General features: G+C 38.7%; 1 protein-coding gene and 1 long non-coding RNA gene across 9 annotated transcripts in view; one reads left to right on the plus strand and one right to left on the minus strand.

The window, feature by feature from the left end:
- GDA (guanine deaminase) overlaps window positions 1–11,924 on the plus strand; it is a 91,724-nt gene extending 79,800 nt beyond the window's left edge. For 3 of the 6 annotated variants that reach the window (XM_006194721.2, XM_014567795.2, XM_032477829.1), the window contains exons 11-14: window positions 2,114–2,260; window positions 5,339–5,469; window positions 7,083–7,110; window positions 7,951–11,924. In XM_006194721.2, the coding sequence (XP_006194783.1) occupies window positions 2,114–2,260; window positions 5,339–5,469; window positions 7,083–7,110; window positions 7,951–8,021 (377 nt within the window). In that variant the 3' untranslated portion in view covers window positions 8,022–11,924. Of the gene's footprint in view, window positions 1–2,113; window positions 2,261–3,174; window positions 3,549–5,338; window positions 5,470–7,082; window positions 7,111–7,950 lie in introns of those variants that run through there. The other 3 variants (XR_004319256.1, XR_004319255.1, XM_032477828.1) reach the window with 3 other exon arrangements.
- The window catches only part of LOC106730878, an 82,509-nt gene that overhangs the window by 24,614 nt on the left and 31,035 nt on the right, over window positions 1–26,860 (minus strand). The gene's annotated exons all lie outside the window — the stretch shown is intronic.

The following is a 26,860-nucleotide window of genomic DNA, read 5'->3' on the forward strand; positions in this document are numbered from 1 at the left end:
CACAGTCGAGAGTCTGCCTACATTACAACTGCTGCAGAGGGATGAGGAAGCTTCCCGGGCTCAGCTCAACGGGGAGGGATCAGGATGTTAGTATCACAATGGAAATTCCTAAGAGAAAAGCTTGACTGTTACGCATAAGGTCCTGACTAAATACCATCGTTGGCTGGTCCAGGGTTCATTCTTTCATCCACCCAGTATTGTTCCTCTGTTGGAACTTCATTAACAACAACCAGAAGAATATGGAATGATTAATCAGCAACATAAGACTGCTCTCGAAATTTTCTCAATAAATTAGAGCATTGTTTCCAAATCTATCCTTATTCTTTCAAAATGGATAGTTTTGATTAGATATTGAGGTAGAGACTACTTTCTGTCATATTTTATAAAACCTGTTATAAAAGTATTTAAATCTTCCATCCTCACACCATCTTAATAGCATTGCCTTGCTTCTGTTTCCTTCCAGTCTTTATCCACATATTTTGAAATACTTATTCAATCTTCCCATTTTTCCACACCAGGCAGTGATATAATTTTATTCTGCCTTTAGACTCAATACGTTCTTTGTTCTAGTAACAAAGAATTGGTAGACAAAGTATTTCAAAGCTTAACGTGCATTATTCCCAAATCATTTGTTTTCTTAGTTTGATGCTATGACAAAATGAAGGTAGAATGAATGGCTATTGTTTATTAAAGTGGACTAATAATTAAGTCCGTGAATAAAACTTGTCAAGGAACTGAATGATTCTCTGGCAATACTGTTCTGGTTAAAGAATAGTATTTTCTAAAAAAATTATCATACAAGTTTCTCTAAAGACATGTAAGACAGGTGAACATAAAGTTAAACTGCAATCTAGGATTATTATTTAGTAGGCTGTTCCTTTTGATCCTTCTGGTACATACAGGCACTAACAATTATATGTGTCTACCTAGAAATGACAGGAGGAACCCTTGAAATATAAAGTGTATTTTATTAGCTGTAGATGTACTCTCCCTCTAATAAAACATGTTAACTTACTTGACATTTATTTATACAAACTCATTTAATAAATTCTACATTCATTCTTGTCAAAGGTAGTATTTCAATTTAATTATGATTAGGGGCTTATTTAAATCACTATAAAAAATCTCATTCCTCATCTAATGACGCCAGTGACAAATATAAAGCTGTCTACAGCAGCACTGCTCATTTATTACACTAATTTTCCAGAATATATAACTTCATTGTAAAAGCTTTTCCTGAAAAATTATGAAAGAAGTAGCTTTTTAATTCCTAAAGTTCTCATCTGAATTAGAATAGAGTTAGGACAAGTTTTTAGAACACAGAACTGTGAGCTTATTTTAAATCTCATGTTATCTAAATTATCTTTAGAACATTGTGGTCATATCTGACCAATTTATGTGAGAGTTTAAGGAATATTCAGAGATGCTTTTTCTCTTTATTAAACATTTGGGCATTGTACTGGGTTGAACTGTGCTCCACCTCCCATCTCCCAAAAAAAGAGATGTCTACCAGGAACATGTAAATGTGATCTTATTTGGAATAAAGGTCTTTGCAGATGTAATTAAGGCAAGGAGCTTAAGATGAAGTCATTCTGAATTAGGGTGAATCCAATGATGACTGTCCTTACGAGACAGACAGGGAGAGGCACATAAAGACAGAGGGAAGAAGGCCATGTGAAGATGGAGGCAGACATGGGAGTTACACTGCCACAAGCCAAGGAATGCCAGGAGCCACCAGAAACTGACAGACGCCAGGAAAGAGTCTTCCTAGAGCCTTTGTAGGGATTGTGGCCCTGCTAACACTTTGATTTAAGGCTTCTGCCCTTCAAAATTGTAAGAGAAGAAAGTTCTGCTATTCCAAGCCACCACGTATGTGTATGGTAATTTGCTGCAGCAGTTCTAGGAAACTAATACAGATACATTTGAAACTAACTGGAGGTTTTGAATTCCTTTAAATGTTACTCTGTCTATTCTGTGTTTGTAGACCAGATCTTTTCTTTGAAGTATATTAAAGACTGAATATCTGTCACTAAAGACAAAAACCACCCTTATATACCTAATATTTTATTTATCTCATAAGGTTACTGTTTTGGCTTTATTTTATCAACCACAGATGTGGCTGGTGGTTATTCATCGTCCATGCTTGATGCAATCAGAAGAGCAGTGATGGTTTCCAATACCCTTTCAATTAATAAGATAAATGCAAAAAGCCTCACCCTCAAAGAGGTCTTCAGACTAGCTACTCTTGGAGGAAGCCAAGGTAATGATCATTTTATTTCTCTCTTGCACAGTGTACAACCATGTCAGTCTGTGCCTCTGACTGCAGTATAAGGGCACATGACAGTGGCGTCAGCATGGCATCCTGTGCTCATGATTGTCACATCTCACATAACATACCCAAAATTTAGCAAGTAAAGTACATGTTTAAGCATGTGGTGGAGGCATCATTCTTTTGGCAAGTTCCCTGTTTTTGGCAAAAGAGATGTTCAGTATGCAATTATATTGTTTTAATGGATACCTGCATTGCTCATATGCATGAGTTCTTTAAAACCATCAGCTTTTTCCATTGAGTCAAGTAACACACTCTCTATTGGCCTAAGTAGTAATACTAATAATAATAGCCATGAATCTTGTCATGTGATAGGCACCATGCAACATGCTTTCTGCATGTTATTATTTAATCCTCAGAGCCACTGTTATTAATTCCATTTTACCAGCTAGGGACCTGAGTGAGGGTTATATACCTATTAAGCTACTGTGTGCCATGATTTGAATCCAGAAAATCTGGCACCAGAGTGAAGGTTCTTACCCACTGCCTTCCATTGTGGTAACTTCCTGAATAAATCTCAGCTTAAACCATGTATTTTGTTGATATATTTAAGTATATTAATCACTCGAGCCTCTTTAAAAGGAGAAAGATGTAAAAATATAGTTGGTTGATATGCAAATATTGTTGATCAGCTTTTCCCAGTTTTCACATGTAACTATTTTTATGGAAAAATAGAAATTGTTAATTGTACTACTTCCAGTCACTTTAGTATACAGTATAATCTGGATAGATGACGGTGAACATAGCATGAAACCTTAAGTAGCAAGAGAGAAATAACACAGATCTTGAGAGGTGTACATTTTTTATATATTTTAATTTTTTTACATTTCTGATATATACCCTAGATCTTAGAAATGAAGGACAATGGAGGCCAAGAGTATCCTGGGAAGAGAAACTTCCTGGCTCTTCTTTGAATGTTCCAGGCTGTGATGAATGCCATAAAGGACATTTCAAGAAAAACAAGTAGAGGTCATGCTCTTTGCATTTCCCTAAGTCTATGATTTCATTTTCTGAAGTTCCAAGTTTTAAAAGTTCCATTATTTTAGCAACTGTGACACTCCCCACTGCCACCCCACTTTCACATCTGAGTTCAAGAAGTTGTCCTACCACCTTATTTTCATGGTATAAACATCTTGTATTTAAAAAGTGCTTTTTTTTAATTCTAGGCTCTCTGTGAGTTGTTTCTTCAGGATCCTGTGTCTGACCAGGCCGGCGTGGGGTGCTTACCACATCATTTCTCCCTTGCTGTGTAGCTTTCAAATCTATTTTCTGGGCTGCTGGGGTTACTGCCAGGGAATTTCTTTTTCCTTAGCTTGTGTTTCTATGAGAGTCTGAGTGAAATGAGATGAATGGACCCTTGTTTAAAGTTGGCATCTTCCCAGCTTTACATTCACTCTCAAAATCAAGACATGCATAAATCACCTTCACAAAGCCATCACTGCTCATCATTTGCTCCAAAGACAGCAAAACTGCATTTCCTAAAATGCACTTGAGTTGCCTACCAGCCCAGCTGGGCCTCTCTGCAGTAATCTGAATTTAGGTCAATTTACAAATTCACTGAGAGCAGTAGTATCTTTCTGGTTAGTTCATGCCTGAACTCTCCAGGTTCTTACAAATAGTCCAGTTAGTTCACAAACCCTGGCAAATGAACCTGGTTATCTGACCTATTAAACATGCAACAATTTTCTGCTGAATATAGTCATCAAAAGCTCATGTTTATCATGCTTCTTTGTCAAGGGCAAAACGAAGTAGAGTGTGATCACTGAAGGAGGAAAAAATTTCCAGTGATTTTCTGCTGCATTCAGTTCTTCCTCACACAATCAGTAGAAGTCACCTAACTGCTTTTAACATTTCCAATTATGTTTGCACCCCTGTCTTCCTATAAGAATTCTTTAGCTAAAAAGTTTTTCTTTTCTGAGAATAAAAGAGTTACCCTTTAAATAACCATTTAAGAACAAGGAGAACATCTAAGTCAGTGCTTAGAGCATTGCCAGAAGACTTCTGGGTATCCATACACAGAAATATAACGTAGCATGTATTGTCTAACAGGAATATGGGATCTAATATTCTCACTTGGGACTGTATCCTGACAGCGACAGAACACAACGAATACATGTAACAATTCAAATAAACAATGCTGCACTCCAGTTGGTACACTCTATTCAGATTTACAGGCTTTGAGGAGCTTTAAATTCAGTATCTTCATTGACCAGGAAAGCCAACTACCCTTATCTTCTGAAACTAAACCATAAAACTGAGATGTTCTTCCTCCATGTCCACAATTCACAGAACACGAATTTTAGCTATGAGATGGATCAAGCCAATAGATGTTACTGACCTATGCCCTATTTTAGAAAATCATTCTTCTCTGGCAATCAGAAAATCTTTAAGGTTACAGAGAATTTAATCTGCTTTCAAAGCACTGGTGCTCTTGAGTTATGAGGATCTATTTACTTTCAGAAGTGAATTTTTTTCTATTCAAAAGGTTTAAACTAAGGAACTTATGATGGATATGTCTGCATTGACAGATATGCAAAAGAACAATTATTTTTTGTTTATTTGAGGTTCATTTCATAGCCACAAAAATAGATCTTGTCGGCTATTTCATAGAACAAAAAGAACAAAAAAAGCAAGGAAAGGAACTGGAATGTCAGTAGGAGAATAGGAGGGAAAAAAGATACATAAATTGTCATGTTTCTCAGAGGGATGAATGGAAATCAGAGACCAGCAGGGCTGTGAAGGGCCCTGACAGAGCTGAAACAGAGAGACACCATCAGAATTACGATCATGGTGATGAGGAGAACTTCTTTTATTCTCAGATTTTGCTTTCCCTGTGCTTATTCTGCTTTCTGTAAGTTGAAGTCTTGCAACCTATTGGAATGCTTCACTATTAAGATCCTAACTTTTTTCTAGTGACAAGTTAGCAGATTCTGTCCTTGCAAACTGGGGCACTTGCATGGTCTGATGGCTCGAAATCCTGACTGTTTATTAATTTATTCCACTCTATAGCCCTGGGGCTGGATAAAGAGATTGGAAACTTTGAAGTGGGCAAGGAATTTGATGCCCTCCTGATCAACCCCAAAGCATCTGACTCTCCCATTGACCTGTTTTATGGGGATTTCGTTGGTGATATTTCTGAGGTACGTAAAAGGAAGTTGATCAAAAGGCATTTATTTCATGAACTAGTCACAGCAGCTTCCCGATAGAAAAAAAAAATAAGACACTGGAACATTTTAATGGAATGCAGGAGAATCTTAAAAGAGAAGCTAGGTCCTTTTAAGTTATAGTTTCATGACAATAATGGTATTAAGGAAACAGTTGTATTTTGAATATATTTGTATATTTGAAGGTATCTGTCCATAAGAAGCCACAGTACTGCTATCCCTTACTGAACCCACTTGTGATGTGCCAGACGGCATAGGATTAAGTACTTTCATACATCATTTTTGTTTAATTACCAGAGCAACTATTATGAGAAGCAGGTGCTATTAATATTGTCATGAGGCTTAAGGGAGGTTAAGTGATTTACCAAAGGACTCATGGCTAGTAATTAGTAAGTAGTAGACAGTTTGGATTCCATCCCAGGCTTTCTAACTTCTGGAGTCTGCGCTCTTGACCACAATGCTACACTGATTTTCTTAATTTTAAGAAAATGAGTTTTATAACTTTGTTCCTATTATTATAAAATGTTTTTCCATGTATAAACTGGTCCTTCTTACTTTAATAACAATTCTTTGTGAAATACTGTTTTTCTTAATGTGATCCTAAATATAACACATTGAAGTTTTTAGAAGAAAGATGCTGGATTATTTGAAGGTGATACCATTAGTTACTTTCATATTACTTATTCTGTTACTTTTTTTTATTAGAATGAGTTTCTGGGAATAGGTCCCACTCATCCAGGCATTTTTGAGTTATATATCTCTTGAAATATTTAAATTATTATATTAAATTAAATTCTTTGATTTATGTAACACTTTTCCTCTGAAGATTTCAAGGTTAAGAACTTTCAGGCAATGGAAAACATTTGTTAATAGTTTTTTTTTTTTAAGGCAAAAGCCCATTGCTTTCTCATTAATAAAAGCAGGTTTCGGGGTGTTCAGTGCAGCTTAGGTGAGACAGTGACTGATAGCCATAGAAGCCAGCTCCTGTGAGTAGACTTAGGTCTTTTTGGCCATAGTTTATTTAGCATTTTGACTTGGGATACTGGGTTGTTAGTGACAAATAATTTCTTCCCCTTCACCCTTCCTGCCTGGCTCTGTTATTGGAATAGCCATCAGTGTATCCATTTCTGGGACCAAGTTCTAGCCAGGCTAAGAAAAATAACACAGCAGAGAAAAATAATTTTCAAATGGATGGATTATGTGTCTTGTATCAAGATCTTTTTAGGGCTTTAATTCAAAATATTATCACTGTAGCTCCTTACTAGGGAATGCAAGACTAAAGTAATTCAAATGTGTAAATGCAAAAAGACATTGATTAACCAAGGTAGCATCTTTTATGTAAATATATAAATAATTTTGGGCACAGAAATGTACAACCAACACATTTTTCTCTGTGGGTTTAGCCACCATTTCATTAATATATATGTTTACAAAAGAAAAAAAACGTTTAGGAAAAAAATTTTAATAGATTTTGCCATTGAGAAATAAATTTATATTTCTGGGTTCTGCCAACTACTATAGGCTGTATATTTAGTTTTGTAAATGCACAAAATATTATTTCTTATTATTACTTTTACTTTTCACTTTAGGCTGTTATCCAGAAGTTCCTCTATCTAGGTAGGTAGATACATGTCTTTATGCTAAATAAAATCTTTGTCTCTTAGGGTATGCTCTCTGCATTTACTGTACCATATGTTAAACCCTATGTGCGATCATTTGCTTTGAATCTTTTTTTTTAAACATTCCTCAGCATTGAGCACAATATTTAAAGGCACTATTTGAAATGAATATGCTCCTCTAGATCATACAGTCCTAAGTCCTAACCCGAGGACTGGCCGGCCAGAGGGGAGCGAGCTCCCTCCCTCCTGCACTCGCTCTGTGCCCCGCAGTCTGCCCTACCATGTTGTATCTGTGATAAGTATGTGATGGAGTCTTGCCACATGTGCTTTTTAATGTCCTCAAATTCAGTTCTAATCATTGAGATAAGTAAATAGTGTGGAAGATTCTGCTCTTCCACTCTGCTGAGTGAGCTCTGAGTCCTGAGTGAACTTCGGATGGGAGAGACACACCTTGTATTTCTTATGAAAGCTCAATTCTGGCAGGCCCTTTATCTCACCATGCTGAGTAGGATTCTGGGGCATAAAATAAGCATTTCCTTTACAACTGGGGCTGGAAATGGGAACCACTCACTTCAGCTGAAAGGACAGCTTGGGTGCCGATTCAGCTTCATGTGAATTCTGCTTTAAATGCGTATTTCAGACCCTAATCCTCAGATTAGAGGTAGCATCTTCTATTGGTCGTGTCTCCCCATTCAGGTTGTAAACAATCTGAGAGGGAAAGGGCAGCTTTTTGTATTTTCTCAGAAGTATTTTTTGTTTTTACATTCTTCCCAGGGACAATTAAAATACTTACTGATACAAAAACACTTTATAAATGATTGCTTGATTTTTCTTTCAGGGGATGACCGAAATATTGAGGAGGTTTATGTGGGCGGAAAGCAGGTGGTTCCCTTTTCAAGCTCAGTGTAAGACCCCTGCTTCTGCGAGTTCTCTTGGGATGACGTGGTTCTGCGTCTCCCTTGTGCCCAGGCGGAGTTGGAAAGTCAAAACGTAGTACCTTTTCTTGGAATGACTATCTCCTTCTGTGTCTAGTTACAGTACTCACTTGACAAATCGTTGGAAGGAAGTTGTGCTAATTCTCAACTCTCTGGTTGGGAGGATTAAAATTTTTTCCTTTTTGAGCTGTTCAGATTTACTTTAAAGCTCAAACATAAGGGAATGTTATTGCTGGTGGTGTTCTGATGATGAGATTTAAATAAATCTATTTCACATTTGGAAATGTGGAGAGAAGAGATATTCCTATAAGGCTAGATATTTTGAGCTAATAAATGTGAAAATTAGAAAACAGAAAATGAACCAGTGAGTATATTTTTATGAGAGAAAAAGACTATAAACAAATGTTGGAAAATCACTTCAGATTGTGTTTGAAAATTATATACTGAGCATACTAATTTAAAAAGAGAACTTGTTGAATTTTAAAATGTGCTTCTAGATTGACCTTGTGTTCTGGAAATTTGAATTTAACAGAATTTGCATTTCAGAGACATGTTATTGTTGTGCTTTGCCTTCTTTGGGGATGAAATGTCAGAAATTGAATGCCACATGCTTTCTTAATATAGTTCTGTGCTTCAAAGTGTTTGACAGAAGTTGGATATTAAAGATTTAAAGTCTCTTAGGAATATTATTCACATAACTACGTGCCATAAATAGCTGTACTTCTGTGTACTTTAAAAATCACCTTAATGTATAACCGTGTGATGCTATTATTGCTTCAGTTTTGTTAGAAGAGAAACAAATCCCATACTCCACTCTTGTGTAGACCGGAGCCTTCATAAACTGGGGCAAATCCTAGGCACCCAGGAGCTGTCACTACTAAAGGGAAGGGTGTCACTGCAATGACATATTCTCCCCAAGAACTATGCCATAGTTGCTGGAAATTTCATACACAGATGTCAGCCTGTCAGTACTTTAAAATGAAGGACAAATCCTATTAGACAAATATTATTAAAAATCTTTAAACGTTGCACTGTACATTGTACATTGCATATTGAAAGCACTCTATTTTTCAATTTTCCCCTTTTGTCTCTTTAATCCTTAATAATTTTCAGGACATTAGAATTTTAGGATAATGAAAAATACACAGATGTCCCACTAATGTTTATATTAATAGGACTTAATCTGTAGTAGACATCTGGGAGCAGTAAACAAAGCAAAGAGTGTTTTTATGCTTCCTGGCTAGTATAATATGCTTTCCCATAACCTGGAATTAAAGACAAATTATGACTTCATGATAAATCCTTAAAAAGTACTGATGTGAATGTTATTTAAGTATTAATTTAATTCCAAGTACTATAAACCAACAAGCAAAAGGAGTAAATTTTCTTAATGTAACACTCACACCTAGGGCTTAGGTTAGGGTGTAGTGCGACTCCTACTATCACCTCACAGTAGAGAACTTCACGTAATGCAGCTAACTCCCTAGCTACAGAACTCAGAACAAAACTCCTTCCTGGGTACTACAGATTTTATTCTCACATAGTCATGCTAATTCAGCAGTAATTTACTGAGTCCCTGGTGCCCTCCCGGGGAAGCACTTTTAGATTTGTGTATACACTACACTTAAAGATGGAACAAATTTTAGGTCTTAAAAAAAAAAACAACAACAACTGAGTTTGTGTGTGGGGTATTAATTAAGTAACTCAACTTAAATAAACCCAGTCTCCAGTCTCTGTCTATTTCCAGAATTTCTAATTCCTCAGCCGTGTCTAAGATGTCCCGCTGAATTTCTCTCCATTTCTTTATAGTGTCGGCAGGTGTTTTCTGCTCTATCTCCCAGTCCCTGACAAGGGAAATTTGTTACCTGGAGTCTAACCCACACGAGTGGGCCTAGGAACCTGGCTGACATGTGCAAGATCCACTAATAGGCAGCAGCTATTCCAGGCCTTTGCAAGATCCTATGCTTTTCCCTTCCTTAAGGGTGTACATTTTGATACATCAGTTTTCATTTAGATTTAGGACTCAAATGCAGTCAACATAGATAAGTGTAGCATCAGAAGCTATGGAAGAATGGCCATATACAACTAATCTGTCAAATGTTAAATTTAGTCCTGATAGTATGTTAAAACCTGAAATATCTTTTCTAGTAAAAATAGAACGTGTTGAAATGTTTATATGTACTTTTATCTCCCTGAATCGCTTATAACTTAGGTGTTTTATTTCCCCAAGTGCAGTGTTGCTGAATGTTGCATGTGCTTTCTGTGGTACTGCAGGCACTAGCCATACACGTGCCCAGATGTTCTGCACTTTGAAGTGTTGCCTTTGCTTCATGTAAATTGACTTTCTGAATTGCAGAGAGGCAGTATTCCAAGCCAATCCTATTTGTCACTTTATGTTTGAATATTTTGCTCTCTGACAGGAAAGGAAGAATTAAAACTTCTTCTCAGCCCCCTCACCCTACCCTGCACTATTTGCCTCAGGTTTCATGATACTTTTAATGGAATACACTTAAACAGGTAAAAACATATTCAATAATATGGACTGTCATGCATTTAAAAATACTTTTGCAACCAGAACACAAAAGCAGGCTAATCAGCTAAGGCGAATTTAATTTTCAAAAGAAAATGAAATACAGGATTAGGACAGGAGAGGCTGTCCAGGTAACTGTAAACTGAGACTGAGGAAACTCTGTCCCTTATTTATGCTTCCAGCTTCTTCTGATTTAATTGTCAAAGGTTTTAGAATCCAAGGGAGTATCTCGGAGTAAGCTCCCTTCTTGCCAGGAGGTCTTTCTAAATTGACATTGTGAGTGCTGAGCCCCACCGTATCTCTTTTTCATTTCTGTGAGAATTCTGTACCGTCAGGGAAGAAAGGCGGTGGGGAAGCACCTCTGTTATGCTTAGCTGATGTGAAGTGTGCCCTTGAATAGCCCTGTTGGCAGCTACGGGTGAGATCTCAGAAGGGAAACATAATGGCTGTGAGATCCAACAATGTACTTTGGATCTTCACTCCCTTCCAGACTCTTCTTATTCCTAATCTTTCATCCCAGAATCAGACATAAGGAAAGCTTTAAAGGCAAGCTGGGAAGCACATTTTATCAGTCCTACCTTGTGCTATACATGGAAGATGTCCCAAATTGGATGCTTTTGTAACCTAGTGGGCAGAGATAATGCTGCCAAAAACATTCACATGTTTAAAAAGTGTTCTGAGTTATTATGAGGTGGACTAAAAAATGTGTTACGGACAATGTCTTGAAGTAATTTTCAAATTTGTGAATTGCTGTGAAATTTTAAGGTGTTTCTTTTACTTTGCAACTTCAGGTCTACTTAGCCAACTTTAGGTATGACTTTGGACCCTGATTTTTTTTTAATGTCTCTAAAGGAAAAGCATGGGAAGAAGTGCACCAGTGTGTGGACACTTGCTGGAAGCCCTGGCATTGGGCACATGCATGTTTTCATGCCCAGCCACCATTCCCTTCCCCTCCGACAGCCCTGAGTTTGAGAAACTAAGGTGAGGGGTTAGTTTGTACATCTGGTCCAAATTTAGTGAAATGCAAAAGTAGAACAGGCCATTGATAAAACTAAATGTAAATTCCAAGATGGTTTCCACAGTCTGGGGTTCAAGTGACTTGAGTAGCAGGTGTTATGTGGTGTTGATTTACCTGTTCACCTCCTGCTCAGAGGCCTGTCAGAAAGCTTTCTTTATCCAAAACCACCTTACATTGTGTTAAAACTTCTATTTGCTGCTCTTAAGAATATATCTATGTACGTATTCATGGGGACATCTTTCCTCAATATTTGTATGATTTGCTTATTGTTCTGTGCTGAGTGAGCTCCTTTGTGATTCAGACAAAAATAAATGAGATTTTTGTGTTTACATTTTTTGTTGTTGTGAGTTCTGTCAGTCTGATAGAAGGGGGATTAATCTTATAATGTTTTTCTTCTTTTAACGTGAATTTAAAAAGACAGACAGGGTCAACTGTATAGTGACAGATGGAAACTAAATTTTTGGTGATGAGCATGCTGTAGTGTATACAGAAGTAGAAATATAATGTTGTACACATGGACCTTATGTAATGTTTTAACCAATGTTATTGCAATTAAGAAAAGAAATATCATAAGACTGCTTTAAAAAACCCAAAAAAGACAAAACAGAACATTTAGCTGTGGGCCAACATGTATCTGCCATCCTATAATAGTCACTGTACATAGCTCTTAAAAATTAAGCTATTGCTACAATGTTCAGCCCTTTAGAATCAGATTGCTACTGCCTTTGATTTCAGCAGAGTTGGAATTTCCTATTTTCTAAGCCACAACCCAGAGTGAGACATGCACTTCAACATCAAGAATTAGTTCACATACACACACATGTGTGTATGTATTGAAAATAAAAGTCTCCGCAAAGTAATACTTTCTCCATTTGTGATGCCCTGGGCTCTTTTCTAGTCTGTTCTATTCTATTCTCTGTAATTTTTTTTATGCTGATAGTGAGTTCCTAAATTGGTTCCTCGAACATCCAGTGGGTCGTCACCTGCAGTGTGGAAGCAGTTTCCAGGGCCTCTTGAGCTGTGTACTTTAAGTGTCCATGACTCCATTCTGTGATTTGGCTGTGACATGAATGCCTGCCTTAGACTCGTGAGGACTAAATAAAACAATAAATAGCCAGCACTTACGACAGTGTCTAGGACAGAGTGAGTACTCACTGTATGATGGTTATTATTTTGAACATGAATACAGACTGAACAGAAAGAAAAATAATTTAAAATGTATTGTTACCAGTTTTTTAGAATCAAAACCAAGTGATATTAAGGATCTCTCTGTACATAAAAATATTCTGTAAAGATTAAATCTGATTTTTTCCAGCACTACTATGTTCATTAGTTTTTATTTAGAACATGGAGCCTAAGAGAGCAGCAGATTTGGTCTATAAATTCTCAATGTTCCAAGAAACTTAATAAGCACCTTTTTTTTCTTCCTAAAAAAAACAACTTAGTCAAAATACCCAGAAGAGAATGTTCATGTGCATAATGTAGCAATAATGGGTCACTAATTTGCACATTGTGGGCACAGAGTTTGGTGACAGGCAGTTAACAGACAGATGTGAACTACTGCATGGTACTCAATTCAGGAGTTCTATAAGGTAAGGTTTAGACGTAAAATAAGCACCTGCCTGGCAAAGCAGGGCCTGTGGTAGGATGCTTTAAGACTCCACAAAGAGGCCACTTGGTTGAAGGAACTGGACACAGCAGGTAGTTGTCACCAACAGGAGAAGGATTTTTTCCAAATCTTTTTTGAAATGGGGTAAAGGAAGTATTCTCTGTTCTTTGAAGTGACAGAATGTTATTTTAAAGTGTAATTAAGTTTTTTTTCACTAATTCAGACTCATCTCCTCTTACTATCAAGGCTGCCTACACCGTCACTGTAAAATTACATTAGATTTGTCATACTTCTTGTTTTTTCATGCTTCCATATTAGTTAAGTCTATATTTCAGTGTGGGAAGAGAGAAGGAGGTGGCTAAAAAAGCATTCTCTATGGCAAAAACTTTGTTGCAAAATTTTTCAATGGTAACTCAGAAAAAATAAAACATTTTGCCCCAATGTAAAAAGTGATAAAATATGGATAGATGACCTGGATTTTCTCAGGCTATCTGAGCCCTCCTCAATTGCTGGATTCTGCCCATCCCTAAAGGGAATTAAGCAAACATTCACTGCTCCATTTGTAGAAAGAGAACTCAAAGTCATGGCAGTAAAATCTAACATAAGAGAAATAAAGGCCCTAGAAGGATTACCATTTTATGCGGACAAGAGGTTCTCATACACTTGCTTGAAAACTAAAACTTACAGCTTCACTGTGAAATTAATTTCTGTCCTTTTGATTATGGACAGTCTCCAAATTGCACTTCTGTTTTACTGCTGTCAAATAAAGGCCCAACCCATAAATGAACAACCCAAGGAAGAGTTTTACTCTTGATTTCTAACGACTAAATGTGCTTCCTGAAGCACTTGAGAGAACTTAAAGAGCTTTTGATGTTTTCTTTTTCTTTGGGCAAGAGCTGTTCTATCCACACCTGAGCTGGGGAACAAATGCAGAGATAGCTTTGTGCTTGGAGAGCACTTTGAAAAGCTTGACTGAAGCACAGGGACAGGTAAAGACATGAGAGGCTTTTGTTATTTCAAAGGATAAATTAAGGGGCTCAGAAAAAGCAGCGCACATATTTTTTCAATTCATGAATACTTTCCTCCTGGCAGAATTATGCAAGATGAATCAGGCTTTGCACATTACGTATTCTGGATTAATTTATATAACCACAACAACCCTCAGTATCGCAGACACGCCCTAGCGCGGCGGTACACCGCGCATCGGGTGAGATCTCATGGTAAAACTCCGCTAGTGTGTGTGTGTGAAAGAGCAGCTCTGGAGTTTAGGTTGGTTGTGGTTGAGGTTGTTTTAAAAGCAGTGACAGATCTTTTGATGTCCAGGACAACTGTGCAATCTTTTTCAAGTGGATATTTACCATAGTTCACAGGAGGGGAAAAAAACCTATTATGTAGACATCTGTACAAAATTTTCATGTTCCCTATAAAATTACCACCCAGCTAAAATAAGAAAGAAGTCAACATAAATGCCTATAAACCCTTCATTTAATGTCACTTGTGGTACTGTAGACCACTTAACACGGCATAACTGAATCTAATGGAAATCAACATACCAGGTTGCCCTGCAATGAACATAGCTGTCCTCTTGTGCTTCTCGTGTACTGATAAAATTGAATACTTAAAATCAGTTTTTTTAAGATAGAAATTCATACTTGCAGGAAGCATAAATAATGTTTAATTAAATAATGTTTAATTTACTAATCATGAAATTGGTTAAGTTTTAAACCATATTTATTCAAGTGATACTTATTAAGTGTACACTGGATACCAGGCATAGGCTAGTTTTGAGGGTTAAAAACAATGTTCATCTCTTTGAGGAACTCAATCTGGAATGGCAGGTGAGGGGAATATGTAGACAAATCAGCATATTAAGCTCATGACAGATACACAGAGAGCTCCGGGCACTCGGTGGCGGGGGGGAAGCTGCGGTGTGCTGGGGATACGGTGGGCGGGGAGAATGGAGGGCAAAGACTGTAGTAAATGTTTTGCGAAGGAAGTAACATCTGAGCTGAGAAGAGTAAGGATTTATTTTCCGTGTGAAGACTGTCAGAATGGTATTCCAAACAGAGCGTTCGGCATGAGCAACAGCGTCATCACAAAGAACCTTATTCTCTGAAAAAAGTAAAGTAAGAATGAGGTGGACAATCCAGTGACCATATGGGTCCCTAGGGGTACTGATTCAGAATGAACGTTTCCAGGCCCTTCTTCCTAGAGACTGACTCACAGCTCTGCATTGGGGCCCACAAATGTGTGTTATGAACAAATACCTTGGTAAGGTCAGGGGCAGGGTGTAGAGAAGAGAGCCATCCTGGTGATGACAAGGACCAGGTGTGATCATACGTGTGAGATGCAGAGATGATGCAATGCCTACTGAGTCCAGAAACTGTCACCTTCATGTGCAACCTGGGTCATTAACTGTTCACTGGGCGGGTGTCTTATTAACAAACAGTGCACAGCTTCACCCTAGCTGGTGGGGAAAGAGATGCCCGCAGCCATGTTCCTGCCCTAAGGGGAAACCTGGGAAGGGTGAACCTGCCCATAAACATCCAGAGGCCTTTTTCTGACTCTGGGGCTGGAGACAGAGAGAGGAGGCCCTGGGCTGGGTGGCTCCCTGATCTGATGGGAGACCCCACGGTTGCTGTGGTCCTATCATTCTGCCATTTTGTGGGCTACCTCAGTATCCTTTTGTTTGTTGTCATGTTTACTTAAAAAGGGTTAAAGGAGAAAAACAAGGATGTATTTATGAATTAAGTGAAAAAAATTAATTGAATAAAGAGCATATGGGTCAATAAAAAGTCATCAGCTCGAGCAAACATGTTTACAGCCTAAAAATTCACACCTTGCAAGTGAAATCCAAAAGCTTCAGCTAAAATTTCAAATACTGCTTGAGCTACGTCAAGAACATAATGCAACCTCGCAGAAAATCCACTGAGGAGGGAATTAAATGCTTGGAAATAGAGAAGAAATTTCCCAAAGTGCATGAAAATATCAGTTATCTACATCAGAAGTATAGATGATGGCAGAAGCAGATGGCAGAAGCCTCGGAGAAAGAATCAGAAAGAACCATCTTCTCCCATCAAAGATGAATTCTTAATCATGAAGGAAAAAAGCACAAGAAAGTTGGTTAGCAGCTCTGCTGACTGAAAGCTCAATGAGCTAAACAAAGAAAATGGTCAAAAGAGACAAAAACTGGCTGACAGGGAGTTGAGATCCCAGCTTTTCCCAAATGGCTCCCCCTGTTCCACATGTAGCCCTGGGCAGAGGCCTGAGAGGGTCAGAGAATCCCGCTGGACATCAGGTCCCTGAAAAGAAGCGTTAAACTGTGAGGGCTCGGGGAGGCACCTGCAGACTTGATTCAGGTTTGTGGCAGGTGACTACCAAATGCCTACAACCACAGCAGGACATCTGACCGTTTTCTCCCTTTGAGAAGAACAATTTTGGTTTACCTTTTTAGTTTAACTGCTGTTACTTAATTAATGCTACGTTTGTTCTTACTGCCTGAAACAGTGTTTTCCAAATGTATATGGTTTCAATATAATTCTTTGAATACATTATTCCCATTTCAATTTTATTTGCTCTAGAATCAGATGGTGTTAAGTATTTTATTTTTATTGAAATAAAAAGTCCACTATACTAAACCATAATTGAGGGAGATTTGACATGGCTGGATGAAGACCTTTGAAACAGTAAAGATCATTTCTATACGCTATGAGTTTTTATTTGAAATCTATAAAAATTACTTAATATTTACATCAATAGGTTTTCATTGGTTTTAAACAGTGCCAAACCCCCCACAAAAACCTAAATAACAATACCCCTAGCTAAACTTAATAATGTTTTTTATTAGCTTAATCCTAAATGTATTGGTTATTTCAGGAGAGCTGACACTTTACAACCATTTGTTTCTTTTGTAACTTCTCATAGCCTTTATTTTGCTTAAGATATTCTTTGCTGTTCCCACTCCTGGGCATATATCTGGAGAAAATGATAACTCTAAAAGACACATGCACCCCAGTGTTCATAGCCACACTATTTACAATAGCCAAGACATGGAAGCAACCTAAATGTCCATCAACAGATGACTGGATAAAGAAGATGTTTTATACACACACGCATGCACACACACACTGGAATACTACTCAGTCATAGAAAAGAATGAAATAATGCCATTTGTAACAACATGGATGGACCTAGAGATTATCATATTACATGAAGTAAATTAGACAAAGACACATATCATAGGATATCACTTATACGTGGAATCTAAAAAAAAATGATACAAATGAACCTATTTACAAACTGAAGTAGATACACTCACAGACAGAAAAGAAATTATGGTTAATAAAGGGAAAAAGGTTGGAGGGAGGGATAAATTAGGAATTTGGGATTAACATATACACACTGCTTTATATAAAATAGATAAACAACAAGGACCTGCTATATAGCACAGGGAACTATATTTAATATCTTATAATAACCTATAATGGAAAAGAATCTGAAAAAGAATAGATATATTTGTATATGTATAACTGAATCACTTTGCTGTACATCTGAAACACACTGTAAATCAACTATACTTTAAAATAAATAAATAAACAAGAATATTCTTTGCTGTTTAAGAATAAACAAATGGGACCTAATTAAACTTACAAGCTTCTGCACAGCAAAGGAAACCACAAATAAAAAAAAATGACAACCTACGGAATGGGAGAATTTTTTGCAAATTAAACCAACAAAGGCTTGATCTCCAGAATATATAAGCAGCTCATACGACTTAGTAAGAAAAAGACAAACAACCCAATCCAAAAATGGGCAGAAGACCTAAACAAGCAATTCTCCAAGGAAGACATACAAATGATCAATAGACACATGGAAAAATGCTCAATATCACTAATTATCAGAGAAATGTAAATCAAAACTACAATGAGGTATCACCTCACACCAGTCAGAATGGCTATCATTCAAAAATCCACAAATGACAAATGCTGGAGAGGCTGTGGAGAAAAGGGAACCCTCCTACACTGCTGGTGGGAATGCAGTTTGGTGTAGCCACTGTGGAAAACAGTATGGAGATTCCTCAAAAGACTAGGAACAGACTTACCATATGATCCAGGAATCCCGCTCCTGGGCATATATCCAGAAGGAACCCTACTTCAAAATGACACCTGCTCCCTGATGTTAATAGCAGCACTATTTACAATAGCCAAGACATGGAAACAGCCTAAATGTCCATCAATGGATGACTGGATAAAGAAGAAGTGGTATATTTATACAATGGAATACTATTCAGCCATAAAAACTGACAACACCATTTGCAGCAACATGGATGTTCCTGTAGAATGTCATTCTAAGTGAAGTAAGCCAGGAAGAGAAAGAAAAATACCATATGAGATCACTCATATATGGAATCTAAAAAAAACCCCAAAAAACAAAAAAACCCCAACAAAACAGAAATAGACTCTTAGACATAAAATACAAACTTGTGGTTGCCAAGGGGGCAGGGCATGGGAAGGACAGACTGGGATTTCAAAATGTAGAATAGATAAACAAGATTATACTGTACAGCACAGGGAAATATACACAAGATCTTGTGGTAGCTCACAGCGAAAAAGAATGAGACAATGAATATATGTATGTTCATGTATAACTGAAAAATTGTGCTCTACACTGGAATTTGACACAACACTGTAAAATGACTATTACTGAATAAAAAAGTGTTAAAAAAAGAATATTCTTGCTGTTTAAATATTTCTAAATTTTATGAAGTCCAAAAAATCTTCATTTAGTAAAAAAAATTGCATGTGCTCCGCTGCCAGCAAGCAGCCATTGCTGAACTGTCCCTTACAAAAGGTGACAGTCTTTTCTTCACATAAGATGCTCTACTGTGACATCCTATCCCCGCCATCACAGATTGGCCAAGTATTTGTATTTGATCCAAGCTTGACCAATCCAGTGATCTCTTCCTAGAATTAGGATTCAGGACCCAAATAAACCAAGTGGGTTTGTCACTGGATCAGTAATGACATTATAGTCAGAGGCTGAGTATATATTCCCACTTGGGAGTCACGGGGCCCAAAAGAGGAAGCAGATTCAGCCTGTAGAGAGAAGCAGAACAGGGCAGACTTGTGCAGAGAAGCAAAGACAAGGGACCACATGGCCCCTGAGAAGGAGAAAAGCTTTTTTGGCCCCTTGATATCTTTTTTACTTTCAGTGAAGGCTCCCAAAAGGCCTGTGTGTGCTTCCGGTTCCCCTCAGATTCATAAGATTTAATTGTATTAAATCCTCTTTGGCCTTCTTCTTCTTATTATTTTTAAAATGTAATCATGCAACTCTTGAATAAAGACCTGCCTACCATTAAAATGGAATTTTAAAATTCCTTCTATTACCCTGGCAAATATTTCTTAAGGCCCATATGGTGGTTGGGGAGTGGGGGGTGGGCATCAGGGGTATGTATTTTCTGCCATTCTGACAAGTTAGAGTGAAAAGTCTTCATTGGTGACTTGATATAAGCCTCTGTTACCAGACTCAGTTGGTCTGATTACACTGTTGGTATTCTTTATGTTTCCACTCAGTATCTATGAAATAATTCTCTGCACTTAAATAGCTGCCACCTCCTGCCTACTACTCAGTTACATACCAACAGTAGCTGAATGTCTTTTTATCAGTTTATGAGAGGAGGGGACAAGTGATTTATGCAATGGACTCTGTCCTCTTGGATAGGGTGGCACCAGTTGTCCCAGAGATAGGACACGCCAACCACTTTTTTCCACTCTGAGAAAGAACAGATTTTCCTGACTTCCTCTTTTACTTTTCTTTAAAATGTTAAATATAAAACTAAGATTGAGATGCTAACATAGCAAACACAGTGTATGCTTTGTCAGGAACAAAGAAATTTTCCTCTACCCTTCTAGGTTCTTCTGGCTGGTCCAAAATTAAATTGGCATGACACAGATTAACCGGAGAAAAATCAAAGAAAAAGTTCAGTAACATGTATACATGGGAGAGAGCCAGAAAAACTGAGTAACTCGCCAAAATGCAAGAATAAATACAATTATTTCAAGGTGAATGAAACTGGCCTTTTGGTACAAGAGATAAATTGGCACCTTTGGAATATAAATTGAGATTGCAAGCAATCCCGGAAGGTGGAGGTAATGTTTAACCAGTGCACCACCTAGTGGCCAAAGATTGAACAGACAGCTCTGTGAAACAACCAAGGTCTCCCTCCAAAAGAACCAAGTTGCAGAGGCAAAAAAGAGGCTAAATTAATTCTATCTTGATACCCAGAATAGAAATTCATGATTTTAATAAAAGTCTAAAACAATACAACAAAATTTTCAATATTATTTTTCTAGCAGGAAGCTGGACATTATTTTTTCCCTGTGCAAGGAAATTAATAATTTCTTAGGTTACACCCAGATTCTGTAATAGGCCAAGCATAAAGAAAACTATATTCTTAATGCAAACAAATACCATTTACTTACTGTCCTTAATGAGGACAATTTCACAAGGAAAAAAAATGAAACAAAATTATGAAATCCCAAATGGCTTGCTTGAGTTACTTAAGTCCTTAGAAGATAAAAGGCAAAGATTTGCCCATCAGAAAAGGAATCTTGCTTGTGGAAATACTGCAAAATGATGAACTTCCATGGGTATAGTAAAGTTGGCTTAAGAAGTGAGAATGCAGTACAAACTGTTTTACACATTCACCATAATAAAATTCAACGACATTGCTTATGGTTTGGTCAGTTTAGACACATGACTCAAATCATAAAGTTTGCTCTAACTTAGGCAAAGCAACTACTAATAAAAGGCACCAACCCCTCTGCCAGAATTAGACAGTCAAATGAAATCATCAATCAGCAGGGAAATGGGGAAATGGTGTAGTAACGGTCCCAAGAAGGAAGCTAAGAGACAAGGGCTAGAAACTTAGAATCTCAGATTTGGAAGGAAACTTTAAAGATCATTTTGTCCAAACAGCTCACTGATGCTTGAATTCCTTGTTTAAAATCTCCAACAATGAATACCCAACGTTGCTTAAGCCCTGAGAGTGATTGGGAGCTCAAGGCTATGTCATTGGAAAGAGCTCAAAGCTTTTTCCATTCCTGGACCACCAAGTTGGAAAACCCTCTCTTGAACAGACAAAATCTTGCAACCTCTTACTCCACCCCATTCCACTGGTAACCCTTACAAGAACAAGTCTAGTCCATTTGCCTGTGACAGTCTTCACATATCTGAAGATACCTACTATGTTCCACTGAAGCATGTTTTTTCGCCAGATGAAGCATTCCCAGTAGTGCATATCTCACCATTTCCCATCATTAAGGCCTCCTCTCCCTGAACGATATCCAGATAGTCCATTACCCCCTTTAAATAAGTTGCCATGGGTTAAAGGTAAATTTGTAATTTTTTTTTAAGCAAAGAAAGATACAAGTATCAAATCCTTAACTCAGGACACTTTCTCAAAGTACGCTCCCCAGGACACAGGTTCTGGGAGATGCTTCATGAAAAAAAAGTTATTGTGGCCAAATAAATTTGGGAAAAATTACATTCTTTATCTACATCCCCTTTCCCCTGAAGATTCACGATTTATAGCAGCACATTACTGATACTGAGTTACTCAATATGGTTGGGAAGGTGATTCTGTGGCTTAGTTTTGTCTGGCTTTGTTTTACACATTATCTCCAAAATTATTAGGCCACAGAACCACCTTCCAGTCATTTTTCTCCAGAAGATATCAGATATCTATTATTATTCCACTTTTTTCTTTTTCTTTTTCTTTTTTTTTTAAGATACAAGACTTCAATCCATGGAGGCTATGACCGTTTTTTGGTATTTGACCACATGACACTATAGACTCATACTGAGCTTTATTATATACCTGAACTTTTCATTCTCTTTCATACTGCTAAGTCATGCATTTTCTCATCATTAATTTTCTTAGTCATTGGAGTTTTCGATCCAGCTGCTGGACTTTTCCTCTACCCTTACTGAATTGCATGGTGCTAGAGTCAGTCCACCTTTTCAACCTATTAGTCTTTGGATCCAGAACTTATTATGCCCACCAGCTTTGTACCATCTTCAAGTTTGATGAGCCTACTTCCTTCCAACCACAGCAGGCAGTCACCAGACTTATTTCATCTTTATAACCTTGTTATTAGTTGATGATACTTTGAAAGTGATGGTGATTGAGAAGCAATATTAATCCCATTTATTGAAAAAAAAAAAATCAGGTGGCTAAGCTAGTCTCCAAAGATGGACCTTAATGAACCAGGCCTTTGTATAGTACTCGTACACTGAATCTGGGCTGGACTTTTGACTCACCTTGACCAACAGAATGCAGCAGAAGTGATGCTGGTTCTGGGCATAAGCCTTTAAGAAGTCTGGAAGCTTCTGCTCTTCTGCTTTTCGGGAGCCTTAAGCCACAATTTAAGAAGTCTGGCTAAAGAGACCTATTAAAGAGACCATTTGGAATGACCACATAGAGAGGGCACATGGAGATGAAGAAGTCCTTAGATTACATGGAGAGAGTAAGAAACAGCTTCTCCAGCATCCCAACTGAGCCTTCCAGTCATCTCTGCAAGATGCCATATATGTAAGCAAACCAGCCTGGATGTTCTAGCTATATATACTTCTTTGTTTGAACTGCTGGTTGGCACCAGGGAACACCCTGATTTAGGCTCAAACTGGTCCAAAATTTCAAGGTCTCTCTTTGGCTTGTCACTGACACGTTTCTCTAGATTTCTGTTTTTATGATCACATATAAGCTGTTCACTCTCAATCATATGCAAATCCACATCCCATTACTAAATCAGATATATACGTAATCCTCCATACACCCCAATTTAACAGAGGGTAGAGTGACACTTCCCAGGGTGTCCGATATGGTGCTCCTTGGGAGGGAGGAACAGTTAGGGCAGCCTGGACCAAGGGTCTTCTGCCCAAGCTAAGTTGGCCACAGTTAAAAGCGTTGATATTTCAACTGTCTAGGTTAAGCATGATTTCTTATTGCCCTTTGGGTCAAGTTATTCAGCTAACAATGAATGACTGAAGTCCTCTGATTAAAGAAACAACTGACACAATAAACAGTGATGTGAATGAGGCAGACTTAGAAAGCATGTTGTGGGCAAAAATGCAAATTGGAGCACATCTAACGTCTTACTCTATTGGGATATAACCCCACGCTCAACCCATAAAATGAATAAAGCATATTAAATTGATCTGTCTCTGCAAATTTTAAAGTGTACGACTAGCTTTGTATGTATCTCAAAGTGCTATCAACAGTGCCATTCAGCCCAATTATAAGAATTTCACAGGCATCTTGCTGGGACAATAACTGAAAACAATGTCAACTATTTTGCTTTCCTAAAATTACTGTATCTTCAGGTCAACAAAAATGTTTTCACATTTACTAATTCATGTTTTTCCCCCTGGTCCATCAAGAGAAGAATCATGCATACAGTCAGCCCTGCATATCTGAGGATGTGGAACCCCGGGGATACAGGGGACCGACTGTACTAGCCGTTTTATATAAGGGACTTGAACATCTGCATGCTTTGGTATTTGCGGGGGTCCTGGAGCCAACCCCTTGAAGATACAAGGGACAACTGTACACTATTTGTTTACTGTAATGGAAATTGCTCATTGCATTTCAGAGATTGATAATCTTGGAAAGAATTTGTCTTTAAGGGAAAAAAGAAAATGTACCTGATCTGTGTTTTAAGACTTTGAGGACAGATTATGGGTTTGCCTGGAGATGTAGAAATTTACAACTTCTGGATCAAAAAGAGGCTACGACATTTGTATGATTAGGATTCTTTGTTTTAAGTGACAGAAACTGACCTGGACTAATTTAAGGATAGCTGTTTAAAAGCTCATCACGGAGGCTGGAGAATCAGGCTTAGAAATCAAGTCCCATTCAATGTGAGTCCAACTGGCTGGAGCCACAAAGCCAGGCCATAGGACCAGTCTGCCCAGGCCCCTGCTGACACCCCTTCCAGTGGACACTGCCAATGTTGGCACCACTGGGCGCTGCTGCCACTGTGGAACGCCACCACCATGAATGATTCTAACTGCCCTTCAACCTTGTTCCTGGGCATCAGATAGGCCAGCCTGGGTCACGCACCCCTACCTCTCCAGAAGCATGAAGTACGAAGCCTTCACCCTGAGCCTCCGCAGTGAGGGCGGAGCGCCACATCCCACTGACACAACCCGACTGGGGTACTCTTGCAAGTAAAAAAGGGAGTTAGATGTGGGGACAGTCTGGATAAAGTAAAAACTGCCCTCACTATTTATCTCTACCGTTCGGGCAAGTTCTGACTGCTGGTCCCATTTTAGCTCTGCTTATCTCCCAGAGCAACAGTTCTGTTCCTCACATCAAATGCCCAGCCTCACTTCCTTCTTCCTGACCAAGCTTCAGATACACCAGTAATTTTACCCCCACCCCCGCCACTACCTTTTCCTTCCATTTTATGTTAGTTAGATCTTTCTTCCCACGTCATGAGAAACACTTCTCACTGGCGTGTGAAGAAGGAAGAACAAAAATGGGAAGAGGCTGAGGCAGGAGGTCATCTCCTGAGTACAGTCCTTGTTCTCACTGCAGCGGGAGTGATGTGTGTTCTGATGCCCGGGGTTAGAAGTCTGAATGCACATCCTATACAAATGGGCTCTGCAGAAGGTGAGCTCTGCATATTGGCCCTATGTCTTCACAGCAGTTAGGACTATTAGCTCAAAGCCCACCAGCGCCAAACTCAACTTTTTACATATCCAACTGCTCTAAATATAGCCCGACTAAGCATATTTATAGCAATCTAGAGCCTGCCTGCTCTGCATACCTCATGAAACTGCTGGCCATACAGAAGATGAATCCCACGGCAGAGCTCTCTGACCCAGACACTGCCCCGCCTTGCTGCTGGGTGACACTGCCTAGACACACGGCCCCTACTCCAATCCCCCCTACCCCGAGAGTTCCCTGGCCCTCTTCCCCTTCTGGGTGGAGGCCCTGCACCACTGGCTCTGGAAGACCTCTCCCTGGGAGGAGCATCCTCTCTCATGTAGCCCTGTCCTGGAGCTGCCCAATAAGCATGCTGCCCAGTACCACCTTCTCCTGGTCCTGGCTCTTCCTTGATCAGCCCTGAAATTCTCAGATACACTATAGCACCTTACTTTACCTTTACCCAAGATTCAGAACTTCTCCAAGATCAGGACTAAATTTCAACTGTACCAAGGGTTAAACAAGCTTCTATGAACTCTTCTGGAAACATAACCATCAGAAATAAGTAACCAGTTGTCCCGATTTCCCAGGACTGAGAGTGTTCCCAGGATGTGGACTATTCGTGCTAAAACTGGAAAAGCGCCCAGCCACCTTTGATGAGTTGGTCACCTTAGGGATAGCTGTTTCTATTGGAAAACACATTTCTGCACTCCAAACAACTGATTTCAAGTCAACTTAGTGAATACAAGCTTTGGCAACAGCCTGCTGGAAACTACCTGGCTCATCTATTCAGTGTGATCTGGCTTGTAAACAGGGCAGACGTGGATAATTAATACGATTTTCTGACAGCTTTCACTGGATGTCTTAATTAATGATCAGGAATATTTTATAGTGGCCAAACCTAGGACACCAAGGATACAAGAGAATATTTCTGACTTGGCTGAATCAAAGGAATATTTCTTAGTGGCTTAAGAAAAGAGCCAAGTAGCTGGAGTCTTTCTTTAGAAATTTTTCATTAAAAGTTTTGATTATTTCTGGTTCCTAGTCAAGATTCACTGCAAACGGGCCGGTGAGACAATGCTGGCCAAGAGCCCAGTTGGCAGGACAGCTGACCTTAAAGTCTCATGGGAAATTCTGTCACCAACAAAACCTCAAGGTCAGCTCTGCAGGTGGGAAGGACTCATGGCTGAAAATTGCTAACACCAATGAAACCAGACTGAAAGGCTTCTGACTCAGGCAGATCAGTCTGAGGGAAGCTTCACACTTTCAGGAATTTCTGAACCTATTTTCTTTGTGACCAGAAAAAATAAAAACAAAACCAAAAAACCCCCAACTCTGTGGGAGTGAAGAGTACTTGTTCTCTGTCTTTAAACTACTTGATTAATATGTTTTTAATAGTACATCATCTAAATCTGTGAAAAAGCCAAGCTCATCATGATGTTTGTGTTTGTGTTCTCCCAAAAAACAGAGCCTGAGAAAATAACGTGTAAGTAGCTTATTGAAAGGTGATCCCAGGAAGCAGGGGTGAAGGAACTGGGAGTGTGAGTGTGAGACAGAGAAGGGAGAAAAGCCAATGTAAGCGTGCACTTTCAAGGTTACTGTCGTGAGCAGTGTGGGCTCAGTCCTGCTGGGAACACTGAAAAGCATACAGCTTCTGTGGACAGGGAATTTGGGGCCAGCTTGGCTGGGCTGTTCTGGCTAGGAGTTTTTTGCAAGGTTGTCACTAGATGTCAGCTGGGGCTTCTTTCCACATGGCTGCTTGAGTGTCCTCACAGCAGGGCAGCTGGCGTCCCCAAGGCAAGTGATCCAAGAGACCAAAATGCAATGTGCAGTGCATTTCATGATGTGGCTTTGAGAGTCACACATGGTCTCTTCTTCCATATGCTATTGGGCACACAGACAGCTCTGATTTAACGTGGAAAAGACCACATGAGGGCATGAGTTCT

Source organism: Camelus ferus, chromosome 4, assembly GCF_009834535.1.
Source record: "Camelus ferus isolate YT-003-E chromosome 4, BCGSAC_Cfer_1.0, whole genome shotgun sequence".
Lineage (NCBI taxonomy): Eukaryota > Metazoa > Chordata > Mammalia > Artiodactyla > Camelidae > Camelus > Camelus ferus.